The sequence below is a fragment of the Schistosoma mansoni genome, chromosome 4 (assembly GCF_000237925.1).
Source record: "Schistosoma mansoni strain Puerto Rico chromosome 4, complete genome".
In the NCBI taxonomy this organism is placed as follows: Eukaryota; Metazoa; Platyhelminthes; class Trematoda; order Strigeidida; family Schistosomatidae; genus Schistosoma; species Schistosoma mansoni.
Genome location: NC_031498.1, coordinates 22,690,605 through 22,706,232, shown reverse-complemented (window position 1 = coordinate 22,706,232; position 15,628 = coordinate 22,690,605). Strand labels below are relative to the sequence as shown.

Below are 15,628 nucleotides of genomic sequence, written 5' to 3'. Positions count from 1 at the left end.
ACTAGGGGATGAAATAAGTGATTCAGAGGTTTGTAGTAAGAATATTACCCAATCTAATCAGAGAACAATCTCCTACTGACACTTACTCATTTACTTAGGCCTCTTAGCCCTCATAGAGAAGCATAAGTCGCCAACCAGCATTCTCCATCCAACTCTGTCCTGGATAATCCTTTCCAGTTCTTTCCAGTTACTGTTCATACATTTCATATCTGCTTTCCATTCCCGAAATAGTGAGTTCTTCGGCCTTCTTTACCGTCTCCCTTCAGGATCCTTAAGATGCAGTTTGATAATTTCTGTAATGTATGTCCTATCCACTTCCATCGTCATTTCCTAATTTCTTCTTCAACTGGAAGTTGCTTGATTCTCTCCCACAGTGGTCTGTTGCTGATGGTATCCGACCAACAAACATTGAGTATCTTGAGTAGACAATGGTTTATAAATATGTGTGCCTTTTTGATGATGGTTGTGGTAGTTCTCAAAGTTTCAGCTCTGTATAACTGTTGTATCCCGAAGAGAATTACGAATGGTAACTTCTGAGAACTATTTATTGGTCAATATAATATGTATATTTCCTATTGTAATTAACCTAATCATATTCGCTTCCTCTTATCACTAACTTTATTTTGACCTTTGAACTATTATTATACGATCCTTGAGTTATCATCAGTTTATTGATTACTATTCACAGCCACATTCGGCTAAATATTGTACAAATGTTATTATCTATTTTATGGGTCGATATGGTTTGTTTGGTTGGTATATAAACTCAGTATGTTTGAAATACAATGATTCATACCACTGAGGCTGTTATTGGTGTTTTGGGCTTAACTGGCTGGGCTAAGCAGATCGCAGGACCGGTTAGCACTGTAGACTGCTCGTACGGGTTTCGTGTCACTGTTCCAATCGATAATTCGCTGCTCCCTCATTGGCGGTCTTATCGCGTCATACATTAACTAGTCATCCACTCGGCCACAAAGTATAACAATAACAGAGCTAACTGTCTTGGCGTATTTTAGTAGAAATTCAGTTAAACCGATTTCATCTCATTTTTACTCCTTTTCTCACGATAGTCTAAAGTACTTCAACTTAATGAACATATTTAATTTTAGGATAATTTTACATGTTATCGATTATTTGTGTTTTGTTCAAATATCATCAATGTCAAGATATTTGAAAGAAATGTTAATAAGATTACTTTAACTATCATTCATATTATAAAGCTCCTTCCCAGTTTGTTTCACGATAAACTATTGGATTTATGTTGAAATTGATTATTAATTATCCATTGTTTTGATTCACATATGAAAGAATGCATTGCTTGTTCAATATCCCAGCCAACTGAAAATTCAAATGTTGAGGATTCAAACAGTTTGTCCGTCACAGGAGATGATTCTGTTCATTGTTTATAATATTTACTAAAGCAGTTACTCTTAATGCGTTTACAGCAAAATGCTTAATCATCATGAATGGTACTTTATATATACTCTAGTTATATTTATTTATGTACAGCAAATATATATATATATATATATATATATAATATGAAAGTGAAGAAATGCTAATAGCTTATAGTTCCACCACTCATTCACTTATAATTTCAAGGGGATTTCCACTACAAAATTACATAAGCATATAACCAAAACATTTTAGTCTTGGAACTAATCATGATTGAAATTAAAGATGGATATTATAAAAAGGCTGGAGAATTAGATGAATATATTCATAAGGTTGGTCCTCTTGTAAACATAAGTTCATGATTAAAAAAAATTATCTTAATATTTAATTATTCTAATTCGTGGATAAATTTCCAAGTTTTCTATAATAGTCTAACTTCAACTATAAAAAACTATTAAAATCTTCACAAACCTCCACCCTCTTTTAAAAATAAATAATTTGTTTTAATCAATAAAAAGAAAATTGATTTTCAATGTTCAATTTTTAAATGTTTACGGAATTAATTTTTTTCAAAATTTAAATTCTTATTTCAATGTTTTATTTTCTTTTTTATTCTTTTTATTTAGATGAATGAATCTGATTTAATTTTAAAAAATGAAATTTTATTTAAATTTAATTATTTTAATAAAAAAGATGATTTAATAATTAACCATAAAAATGATATTTTTCAATTAAATACACAAATTACAATAATGAAACCAATATTTCTAATATATCCTATTGATATATTAAATTTTGATACGGTATTAATTGGACAATCTAAAAAATTAGAAATTAAAATTCAAAATTTAACAAAAACTCCAACATTTTGGTTATTAAAGTACTCGGAAACAAATTGTAAGTTTTACATTTTTTGATGGGACAATTTTTGGAAAAAAAATTTTTTAAAAATGCGGTAACTAAGGATCTAATAAATTTTGATTTTGTTTTTAATTAAAAAAGTTGAAAAATTTATAGATTACTTATATTCCACCTACTAGCAACTATAAATGTTTGACCTTGACAAGATATTGGCTATTTATTAACAAACTGTTCAAGGTTATCCCTATCAGCCATTAAGAGTGTGAACAATATGAAAATAAGGCTAAATTTTATTAAATAAGAAACATAACAGATTGATCAATTGTAGTTCTAAATATCAATGGGAAGATTCAAATAAACAATACTAAGTTAATTTAAACTTCACCCTGTGGTACAAGCGAGTGGCTATCAGGACTCAGTAGCTGAATGGATAACACGATGGCATTTGGAGCGAAAGATACTGGATTTCAGTCCCGGAATGAACATCAACTCTGAGATGCAGGTACATCCAGCTGACGAGTCCCAAATAAGACGAAACGCTCGTCAAACTGGATTCCACTTCTAGCCATTATCCATCTTCGTTCAGAACGCTTGTGACTTAAGGCAATATCGAAACGATTCGCACGGTATGCACATATATCAATAAAACACTGATTAATTGTAGTTCTAAACATCCATGGGAAGATTCAAACAAACAATACCAAATGGATTTATGAAACATATTGTTTTTAAGATGAATTCATTGAAGTTATACTTTCATATATTCTTTCCCTTTCATGAAATTCATAGAATCCTATAGAGTTAATTACTAAACATATAAATGATGATTACGTCAGTTCTAAATATAGACTACTATGTAAATATTTATGTGATTTTATTATTGGTTAATATTATGTAAAATGGAACACTATATAATAGGGAAAACAAAACAAGGTTAATTTTAATGTTGAATAGTTTATAAAAGTGGATTAGGACAATTAAAACTCTTTAGTATTCCATCTGAACTATTTTAACAATCATGGTAAGCAGAGATGGATAGTGGCTAGCAGTGGAATCCAGTTTGACGCGCGTTTCGTCCTATTTGGGACTCGTCAGCTAGATGTACCTGCATCTCAGAGTTGATGTTCACCCTGGGACTCGAACCCAGTTCAAACAAACAATACCAAGTGAATTTAAACTTCACCCCATCGCACAAGCAAGTGGCTATCAGGACTCAGTAGCTGAATGGATAACACGATGGCGTTTGGAGCGAAAGATACTGGATTTCAGTCCCGGAATGAACATCAACTCTGAGATGCAGGTACATCCTCCATCCGACGAGTCCCAAATAGGACGAAACGCGCGTCAAACTGGATTCCACTGCTAGCCACTATCCATCTCTGCTTACCATCCTTGTGAATTAATGCTATATTGAGGCAATACGCACAGTATGCACATATGCCAATTACAGACTGACCAGTTTCAGTTCTAACACATCGATGGGAAGATTCAAACAAACAATACCAAGTGAATTTATTTCAACAATGTTTTATAATAATTTTATGGATTAAGGAAGTGGTGGTCAATATTCGATATTCTCCTTAAACTTCGTAATTTGTTCGTCCTGATAACCGTCACTCGATAACGCTTCAACAGTGTATAAATCACAAGGCGAATACGAAGTGTTGATTACGTTTATTATTGAATCACGAATAGATATTGCAAATTACAGGCACGTTGAGCAAGCATGAAAGAGTACTGCCGTAAATCAGGCAAGTGATTGAGTCAATAAGCAAATGTGCGAGTCAACGAGTCAGCAAGTCAGTGAACAAGATTAAAATGTACATATATATACATAGTGAAATGAATGAATCGTCGAATCAATTAGGCGATTAATAGTAGGGCTAGCAGAATGAATATATGAGAAAGCAGTAAGCAATGCTCAAGCGTAAGTAATAAAGGTACAATAGTATAGATAGATTGTTATTGTACGAATGACTCTGTCCGTTAAATAAGGTAACAAAAGGGCTAAATCAAATTAGATGTGAACAAACTCAGTTGTATATGAGCTGCTATAAAGTTTTATGGTTGAATGAATGAGTAATTGATTGTTAAAAGGAAAGAAATGAATTTTTGTCTACAGTTGATGAGTGATGATATGACTTAATCGATTAACGATCATACACAAGAACAAACTATTGACGAATTCTGTCCCTCACGAGTCAGTAGAAGTTAGAAACAAGATCACCTGACCAGAAAAATAGGTCATTTTTAGAATAAAATAACATTTACATTTGCTATCTATTAGCAAAAAATAAACATGGTAGATTGTCATGGAGAGTTAGAAAAAATTATCTTGTAGATTATTCACTCTCCATTTAATTATGACTTGACTGTTAGAACTAGTTCTTGACCACTATATCAAAAGAAACAATGGTTGCTTCTTTGGAATCGCATGTTTGAATGTCAGTCTTAGCTAAAATTATTATAGTGTTTGAGCAAACCTGTGTTAGACGTACCACAATAGCACGACGAGATGAAGTGTATGAGATTTATAGCAAAGTAGTCGAAATGATAATAATAATTATGGTAAGAAATACCTAAATCATAAACAATAATTTTCAAGGAGAATAAATGGAAAGGTATTTTTGAAGGTATACTGAAGCTCAGAACTTGAAAGAATATAAAGAGCGACCGTGTCTAGGCTTTTATGAGCAATTCTTAGTCATGTCACCAAAAGTTATCAACTACCAATTGTTACTCTTGCTCTTGCCCAATCCAGTAGATGATTGACCTCACTTCTTAGTCTTCCTAATCAAAACTTTATTCGAAGTTACTGTTACTTCAGCCAGCACTACATGTTGAGGCAAGCGATGATTAGGTACAATAAACACTACCTCAGTTAATGAAGATTTACATCTTCATCTTCCGGATTATCTTATACTTAATAACCACCATCAGGACTGCTCATTTTACTTGTTCCTTGGTAAGTGAACAATACTTCAAAGATACCCGTGATTAACATCCTGAAGACTACGTCATTCTTCAAGTATGATAGATTATCTTCTACAGTTGTATACTAATAAAGAGCAAAGGTTCTGCCTACTATAGTTACTCTTATTCCTTAGTCTTCCTTATTCACTTGTTTATTATAGGTAGTATATGATGCTGTAGAAAAAAACGTTTCATTTCGTTAAACAAATTTCTAGAGATTAACTTTTATTAAAGATTTTTACAATCTAAAAACTAGATCAAATATTTATTACAACAATCAATAACTGTATATATATATATATATATATATATATATATATATATATATATATATCGTGGATGCGCACTGCTGAAGAGTCCCACAATAAGGCAAAACGGCCGTTCAATGCTTCCAGGTTTTCCATAGTGGTTTAGCTTCAGTTGATAATAATTTAATTAATGTAGTGATAATATAAAAAATAGCTAAATAAATCAATGAATTAATGAAAACAAAAATTCGTGTTCCAATACTGTCAAACTGAAAGATTGACTTATGTTTTTTTTGTTTTTGTTTGATCTAGAATTCTTGTGAGATCACATCCTTTTTTCTTCATTATAAGATAAAATTGATTGATTAACCATTGTGTGCTTCTACTATATCAAATTACAGCAATTTTGTAAAAATACCTCATTATTGATATGATACAATAGTAGTCTATTATAAGATATTTATTTGTTCAACAATAATAAAGAAAGATGTACTATATAGTTATTTTGTTTGCTATCACAGGTGATACCTATAGTTATGTGATGTATTTGCTGAATTGCTTGTTTACAGTGAAGCCAACAAGTAGAAAGTGTTGGATATAGTATTAGGTTACTATAAAAAGATCAATTGATAGTGTAAACACTGATCTATGAAAGTTGTTGAAAAGTATATAATATAAACATATTACGCTAGTTATTATAGAACATAGATAAGAACAGAGAATATCAGAGAACAGTCAAAAGCATTAAATTACGTAATGATATCAGTAACTATTGTTCTATCACAGTTAGTTTCACAGTTATATAATATACCCTTATGGGCCAGGGTAATTTTGCACTGGTTTTCAGGAGAACCAGACACCATCCAGACTTTCACGCGGTAACCCAAACAGTACAGCTCAATCCCGTTTAACAGGAGAGCCAGACACTGCCCAGGCTTAGACCAAGCAGTACAGCTCAATCCCACCCTATAGGAGAACTAGACACTATAAAGGCTTCAATGCTACAATCCGAAAAGCTCAGTCCAATCCTGTGGCTCAACCACTCAGGTACCAAACACCCTGGTGGACCATATTGTTCTATAGCTTGTTGTTTTTGTAAGCATATAATGATTATCAACGTTAGTTAACATTGCTCAAAAATCAATCTTATTTACTCAGATAATACTTGTTTGCCAGTTCTTTCTAAACTTTGAATCATCCCAACTTTTCGTATAGTATTTCTCGACCGAACATAATATTTGAATGACTTCACAATTTGTTTTGTTAGTTTTCTTTCGATTTTCTCTTTTCGAAAGTATAGAATAGGGGATAAACAAAGTACTAAAAGGCTTGTATGCTTCTCTATAGTCATAAAATTCTTATTATCTCATCTTATATTTTTCCATTTCATTGTTATTGACTAAAATGAGAGAAAAAATTATGAATAATAAAATAAGTCACGAGACAAATTGATTTCAACCTATAAAATAACCTAGTTTCATTAAATCTCTAATTGTATTAAGGTGATTTCTGTTGTTTTGCGATCTGACACCAATTATCTTTCTAATCAATAAAAATATATTGAACATATATATAATATACGATAGATCACTTGAAATGATTTCGATTTATCGACAATATGACCACTATCAATTAGATGTGCCAAGATAGAACTGCGTATTGTTTTTATTTGGCCCTTTCCAAACCATGCTGGTAGATGTTCACTCATTCGTTGGTTAAGTTGCCTAGTAGTACGCCCGATGTAGCTATCTCCACAGGAGCAGCTGAACTTATAAATGCACATGGAGGAGGCCAACTCAGGTAACTTATCCTTCGTTTGAGTAGACATCACTGGTCGACTCGAGAAAGTCAATGCAAGATAGGCTGCGTAGAAAGTTCTACTAATTACTTTTGTTAACCTATCTTTCAGAGTTTCACTAGCTACATCCCCGTTGAATGGTAATTTCATGTATAGAGGCTTCTTACGAACAGTTAAAATCTCCGATTTCTTCCTTGTATCATACATGTACTTTTTGATGAACGCAGCAGGGTAGCCGATCTCAGTCAGTGAGTTATAGATAAATTCCAGTTCCTGACTTAAAGTATCAACAGAACAGATCTTATTTGCTCTACTAGTGAGGCATCTAACCAAGTTTCTCTTATATTGGATAGGTGTAAAGCTATAGAAGTGAGTGTATTGGCAGGCAGAGGGTCTTTTTTCTATACACGCTTCTACTTAACGAGCCATCACTTCGCCTGCTTAGTGTAACGTCAAGGAAATTCAGCTTCATGTCACACTCGCCTTCACCAGTGAAGCTAATCGCTGGATGTACACTGTTGAACTGTTCTAGTAGTTCATCCTTACTGGTGTTCTGATCCACGACTATGAATGTATCGTCGATGTAGCGGCAGTATAGATCGAGCTTCTTAATAGCCTCCTTAAGTGGGCCATTTTCTAGCTTAGCTAAGAAGAGATCAGCGAGAATCGGGCCTAGAGGTGAGCCCATGGCTATTCCGTCTATTTGTCTATAATAGGAATTGTTGAAGACAAAATGAACATTCAGTGTACATCTTAAAAGCAGTTCTTTCAGACAATCTTCCGGCAGGCCAATGTTGATTTGTTTTTCAGTTATTTGCTCGCATATGAACTCAATAGTCTCCATAAGTGGTACGTTAGTAAACAAGGATACTACATCTAGTGAGAACATATTTTTCATACTAAGATTCATATTTTCCACTTTGGAAGTGAAGTCGAATACATCTTTTACACTCGTACTAACAATTGATTTGTGCAAGGGCTCTAAGATACGTACTAACCACTTTGCAATTTTGTGGTAAGGGGAATTGAACATATCTAGGACTGGGTGCAGTGGAAGACCTGGTTTATGAATTTTGGGTAAACCATACAGTCGTGGCGTATAAGATCCAGACGGTTTGATAGAATCAAGAATCTCTTTTGTAATTATTGCCTTATTCTTTAAATCCTTAAGAGAGTCAACTGGTTTTCCACTTTTTTATTGATATCGGAATGACTGGTGACTTTTTGAAATTTGCTGAGATCATTAAGCATTGTTTCCAGTGGTGTCCAGTGATGTCTACTCAAACGAAGGATAAGTTACCTGAGTTGGCCTCCTCCATGTGCATTTATAAGTTCAGCTGCTCCTGTGGAGATAGCTACATCGGGCGTACTACTAGGCAACTTAACCAACGAATGAGTGAACATCTACCAGCATGGTTTGGAAAGGGCCAAATAAAAACAATACGCAGTTCTATCTTGGCACATCTAATTGATAGTGGTCATATTGTTGATATATATAATAAACAATAATCAGTTGGAAAGTACTCAATCAGTATCCATATTGTTTAAAATTCAAATTTTGTGTGAAATTTAGAGGAGCTTGACGTTTTTGTACAGTTTTGTTTAGTTTAGAGATGATTCAGAGAGCCTACACTGAATAATCATTTTCATAATATATTGTTTTAATTTCTGACTAGGTATTAATAATTAATATCTTTAGTCATTTATTATTTAGCTAACCAATTTGTTGATATAATTTATTTTTAATAAAAATAATCCGAAGTATCTTGGTTTTGATTGAGATCATGAATCGACCAATGTTAGACAACCATCGAATTCCTGGAAGCACCGGAGGGTTGTTTCATCCTAGTGTGGAACTCCTAGGTGGTGCACATCCACGATCCTTCACATAGGATTCGAACCCAGGACCTTCGGTCTAACATTGATCTGAGCATGATTTGAGTCAAAACCCAACAATTTCCACAATCCTATACTGATGATCTTGGTTTTACTCATTCACACTCAATGATTTCATTATTAGTATGTATGTGCGTAGAACAACCTCAATGAAATTGATGTATCATTATAAGACTGAACAACCGACTAACAGCATTTTTATTAGTTAAAAGAACTGTAGCTCCAATACTGCAGTTACAAATAACTGGCAACTTACTACATGTCGTCTGCGCCAAGTTGTTGTATACATATATATATATATAAATCTTCCTACCTTTATTTTTTTAAATTTGCCTTCAATTAAAATAATCTCTTTAGATAGTCAACAGGAAATAAGTGAAAATAATGAAGACAATGTATTCCATGCAAATAAAATATCAGGCTATTTGAATTCATTTTCATATAATGAAGATTGTTATTCTGATTTGATTACTGTAGAATTCAAACCAAGGTAATCTGTATAAATTTTAATAATCTTATCAGTTAATAAATATTTAATGTTTGAATAACTCGATTCTAAACCTCTAGACACAAAAGGTCTGATCAGTCAGTCAGTTATATTTAACGCAGAACCTGGCACCTATATGCATCGGTTCAAGTTGATACATCAGGTTAAGTGTAAGTAGATGACGTTATTGAGTCAAATGCTAGAGTAGTGTAACAGTAGTCACAGTATCTATGACAATAGAAAAAAGAATGTCATGGACAATATAACACAAGAAATAAGGAGAACATATGATGGTGAGTTATCAGAAAATGAATGAAAGTTATCAGCGCTAAATATTTCAGAACTGAAGACGTTTATGTCATATTTTTATGCCTTAAACCTAATGATGGTGTACTATAGTTGTTCAAACCAAAGACGGTAGAGATGTTCTTGAACATGTGACTACCAGAAAATCGAAAATTAAGTATTCATTCTCCAAATCAATCAAATTTTCAATTTCATTGACTACAATCATTTGAAACAAAGTGGTGTGATATAAACATTACTTGTTGAAGATATCATAATGCTCAAAAACATACTAGAAGAATTTAAGAAACAACAATTACAAATAATAATAATAATATCTTATGGAGGTTGCTTAAATCACGAACGTATCTTAGTATGACCACGTCTAAAACCAGGAAGCACTGGACACCTCTTTCATCCTGGTATATTACTCCTCAATCATGTACATTAACAACCTGACCTGGGATCAAATCGTGATAGAAACTATTAAAATTCCACGATTTCCTCAAACCGCCTGTGTTAATAATAATCGTGAGCTCACTAGTGACTAACTTTGAAAGGTAATTCTAGGAGTTTAATTAAGAAATCATGACTAGTGGCGTTCAATTATGCTAAAATGTCCCACAATTATCCACTTAAGGTAATAGAAGAGGATCACGTAACATTAGTCGATAGCATTGGGTAATCAAATAAAAAGTTTTCAAGATATTGAATATGGAATATTACTTAACGTTCTAACGCACAATTTTTTTGTATTTTTCCAAAACCAGAAAATCTATTCAATATGAAGCTACATGGAAGTTTGAAGGAATTCTGGGTGAAGAAGTAAAAATAATCAAACTTACTGGTATCGGAACATTTAATGAATATTACCATACACTATACTAATGATAAAATTTATCAATATATGATCATTTAAACAAAAATTTTTATATGCAACTGGAAGGCAAAATCATATTGATTCTCCCTCTTACTTCCTAGTTTTTTTATAAGACTTTCAATTATTATTCTTTATATATAAACTGAAGCTACATATTTCATTTCCAATGATTATATTCAAGCATACAATATCTTAATAAATTGATGACAATTATGGTTTTTCTAAATACTTAAAGATTAACTTGATCAGGGGTTTCATAATTATGGAATGATAGAGAAGATTTGTAGGTCAGGTAGATGATTTTGATAGAGTTTCGTTCTCTGAGCTAGATGGTTTGGTTGTGGAGCTCTCATTGTTTTTCTGAACGACATCATCAGCACAAACTTTAGGTAGAAGTGAATTGTACAAATTTCTTCACAAATGACTCACAAAATAAATGAAAATTATAATATATTTGACAAATTTTCTATGAATTGACTTAAATTTCAAATTATCTCTAGTCATACTGTAACTGAGTAAGAAGCCTAATAGTGAATTTTTAGAAATAAGATCATTTCACTAATGCTGAAATAATTTCAGAGGTATCGTAAAGTAAATCCTATCGGTTATTCAGTAGTTCCAACTTCCTTCTAAAATAAAAGCGAATTATAGCCAAAAGTATTTCATCAGTCTTCCAGTACTTCTGAATTACTGTAGTGGACGGCCGTTTCGTCTTATTGTGGGACTCTTCAGCAGTGCGAAACGGCCATCCAATGCTTCCAGGTTTTCCAAGGTGGTTTAGCTTCAATTGACACATAATTTCAACTATATAAAATTACTAATAATATTATCTTTGACATTCTTCTACTTAAAAGTACTTCATTAAGCATAAAAAGAATTTCATTGTTTGTTTTTTTAGTTATCCAATTATATAATATAAATTAAATGTTTTCTTGATACAGTTTTCTGTTCAACTACAGCTATCATATTCCTTTAACTAAGACTGTCTCATATTGGGTAATGCATAAACTTTAATAGCCAATCCATACGTTATTATTCAGTGTATTGTTCATGTAATATTAAGTATTTGTACCAGAAATCATCCATTTAATAATTCATAAAATAACCTACTTAATTGATCTGATTCTTCTTATTCAATAACTGTCTATTGTATATGATTATAAGATAAGCATCAAATGTCTTACAGATTCGTGTATTATTCAGGCTACTGAATTATCGGCAATTGATTTATTATACATTTGATCCTAGTATAATGTAAGTTGGACATTAGCAGGTCTTAGAAAGCTCTGATTTTATGTTTACCTTAAAACTTATCATCTAGTCGTTTATTCATCATTGAAAGAACTGATTACTTCCAATGAATTCGAATTCACATCATACATTAAAATAATTAATTGGTTTTACAAACTAGATATTTTAGTTAGTAATGATCTTTTGTAGGACTGATATGTTTACACACTGGCTTATTAGTCAGCAGTAACTGATGTTACATTGTCTTCTTCGTTAATCTTAATCTTCATTTATTTAGACTAGCAATTTTATGGATACACTTTTATCAACATTGAAGTTTAAGTAGCAGTTAATTCATATGTCATAATGTAAACAGTTATTTCTTAATAGAATGGATGAATCTGTATTTGGTTAACAAATGATTGAGTCACCTTGTTTAGTATTGCCTAGCAACACGCTACATTAAACCATAAAAGTGTAACGTGAATTTTGTTTATTTTAACTATTTCTCTTTTAAATTGTAAATAACGTGGATATTTAAATAAGTTTCCATAAAATATTGTTAATTGAAGTACATTTATAAAAGTGACCTCATAATGGTAAAGTGATACTAGTGATGTTTATATTAACTGTAGTAGGTAACTAATACATGTTATATAAATGTGATAAATTGTACTTTAAATGTTATCTACCATTGAAAATGGGACGACTTAAAAAGCAATTACTACTCATATTTCTTGGATTTTCTAAAGTTACCGTAGTTTTTTTAATCACTAACAGATAAAAGTTTGAATTATTAATTATTATTTTGATAATATGGTACTAAGTATTATGTGCTCATGTATGCATGGTGAAGGTATTCTGGACATGACATAATCTGGGAGTACTGATTTTCAATTGACTTACTTCAAAAACAAACAAATGAAGACGACAATGGTTGAGGTAGACCAATTTATATTTAATATAGATAGAAATAAAACTCAAAACTTTCAAGCAGGACATTTCAATGTGTAGAAAAGTGTCTGATCATATCAAACTGTGCTATGAGATGACTACGATGTTTAACTTAACCCTTTTAGCATTGCACATTAAAACTAATATGGATACAATCAGTATCAAATGTTTGCAAAACTTTTTGTTTCGAAGATCTGCTAATTACCACAATAGTTTTACGTAATAACGTCTTTTTGTGAATATTCACATTTTTATACTATTCTATGTGAATAACATACGGACAATTATCAATACCTAAAGTAAATGGTCAATTCAATTCGTGATTGGATGAAGAATGCGTTTTGAGAAATAAATTGTGACATATTAGATTTTTGTAAAACTGTTTTCCTTTTACACGTTTCAGAAGGATTTGTATATAATGCCTAGATTTCAATCTTATGCTAAACGGTACTTTTATGTATGTTTTTAATCTGAAGAGAACTACCACTTTTCTGACAAAAAAGACGCGTCTTAACCTCTAACTGAGAACCGAAACCGCTTTGTTAGATTACAGTTTGTTCTAGAAACCAACATTTAGAAATCCAGAGTACTATATTTGTATTTAGGAACTCACTAATATCTGGTTTGCGGTACACGTGTAGGGACATAAGATATAAGGGAGCACTGTTTGGTATTTCCGGATTATAATGGACCAGCTACTCTGAGCTGTCGCATTGTAACTAATTCGTCAATTACAAATCAATCTGCAGTAAAATATTAAGGAAGCATAAAAGTCGTCTAGCTAACCTTTTCTTACATATATATATATATATTTATATACGCATACAGATTAAAAAACAGAATGTTTTGAACGTTTCTAGCTGTTCAATTACGACACGTATCTCATAATTTTATACTAATCACTTCGGTCGATAAGAAGTTTCTCTCCTGTTAAACTCAACCAAGTGAGAATTGTAACTTGTTTGTGTTATACACCAGTTATACATCAAGTGATCCATTGGATAGTTTTGCGTGGAGTTATCGGCAATGTTTTCAGCGTTTAATGTGTCGTATTTGGCGATTTATCCATTTGTTTTATAAGTGGTTGGTTCTAATTTAAGTAAAACTTTTACTGGGCATTTCATTTTTACCGCCCCTAAGTGTCTGCTATCAATGTACCGCTATTCCTCAGACTAATGTGGTAGATAAAAAAACACATATTTAGTGAAAGCTAAGGCTTGGAATGAAAAGGCTTGTTGAAAACTACATTTCAATCTGATTCACTAATCAACCAAATAAATAAAGAATGGCCGAATGCAACATGCTTAGTAGAGCTTGAAGACTGAGAACACTAATTCCATTTGTGTTGAAATATATAATCAGTATGGTTTTTATCTCTGGGTTGAAGTTGGTTAACTAACTGAATTACTAAAATCACGTACATACTTTCTGTATACTTCAACACAGAACATATCACTATGTTAGTTTCCAGAAATACTGTCGGCTTTACAACTGAATAATTTAGAGTAAAATCCACGCAAACTGTTTGAAACATCTTCCTGAATATTAGTGATTTATGGACTAACTTTTCTGGTGTTCACAACAAACACTAAAACTAATCAATGTTTAAATGTCTTCAGTAAGTTAGTTGAGTTATTTATTTGATCTTACATATTCTGACTGATCGCAGGTTAAAAGAAAGCTTAGTGGTCAAACGAAGTATCGGTTCATGAATTCATTGACTGTCAGAGTAAGCCGAGTTAACAGGTACTTAATATCAAGTTCTGGTAGCACAATAACCACAACCAATGCTTGAAGACGTCGGGTAACTCAGTTATTAATCGAACTCAATAGCGCAGATGCTTTCACTCTTTCCCTTCCCTTCTACTACATTTTTTGGCACTATCTTATACTTTGTATTTTCTGAACCCATTCTTTCTTCTGGTGCCATACTGTCCGTGCCTAATCTTGTGTTCTGCCCCTACTATGCTGATATAGTGTAGTAACTTTAATCGATGTGCATATGTTCCAAATTGTACACTGCTGATGATTGATCAATTGTCTGATAGTTTGTTAAGGAACAATAATGGCACATTTTCATGAATAATGAGGTGCTAAATCAGAAAAATCCTCAAGAGATATTTAACTTAAACTAGATAATGAACCACAGACTTACTAAATGGAAAAATAAATTATTCACAGGATTATCGATGCTTAAGTGTCATTATTTCACTTATTCTTCAAAAGATATACACAACACTGAAGATAGATCACGTTCTACACAACTGGGATCATTTAAACAATCTGTGAGAACTACATTAATATTGAATATGGTTATGCTAGAAATAGTATTTAATCATTATTAAGGGTTTGCGGTTTTAAGCTATTGGTTAAATGAACTCACTAATTCGTCGGATAACATGTTGACGTTTGAATTAGAAGGTATGAGGTTTGAGTCTTTGTATGAATATCAGTACTGGGAAGTAAATAAATCCAGCTAACTAGTCCCAAATGGAACATGACATTGACCCAATGAAACATGAATTTTAGATCACATAAATTAACCCATATTCTTTTTGAATTGTCTCAGTCAGGCTTCCTGTATCCAAGTAAATCCTACAGACACTCGATAACTGAAAAAG

At 32.2% G+C, this 15,628-nt stretch overlaps 1 protein-coding gene across 1 annotated transcript; it reads left to right on the top strand.

Moving 5' to 3' along the window:
• Positions 1-2,147: 2,147 nt before the first annotated feature.
• On the top strand, positions 2,148-10,831 carry Smp_042170 (hypothetical protein; the record flags this gene model as incomplete). The annotated part of the gene is made up of 3 exons (XM_018797234.1): positions 2,148-2,292; positions 9,529-9,661; positions 10,714-10,831. 3 exons carry the CDS (start codon positions 2,148-2,150, stop codon positions 10,829-10,831), a joined length of 396 nt encoding a protein of 131 aa, XP_018652296.1.
• Positions 10,832-15,628: the final 4,797 nt, after the last annotated feature.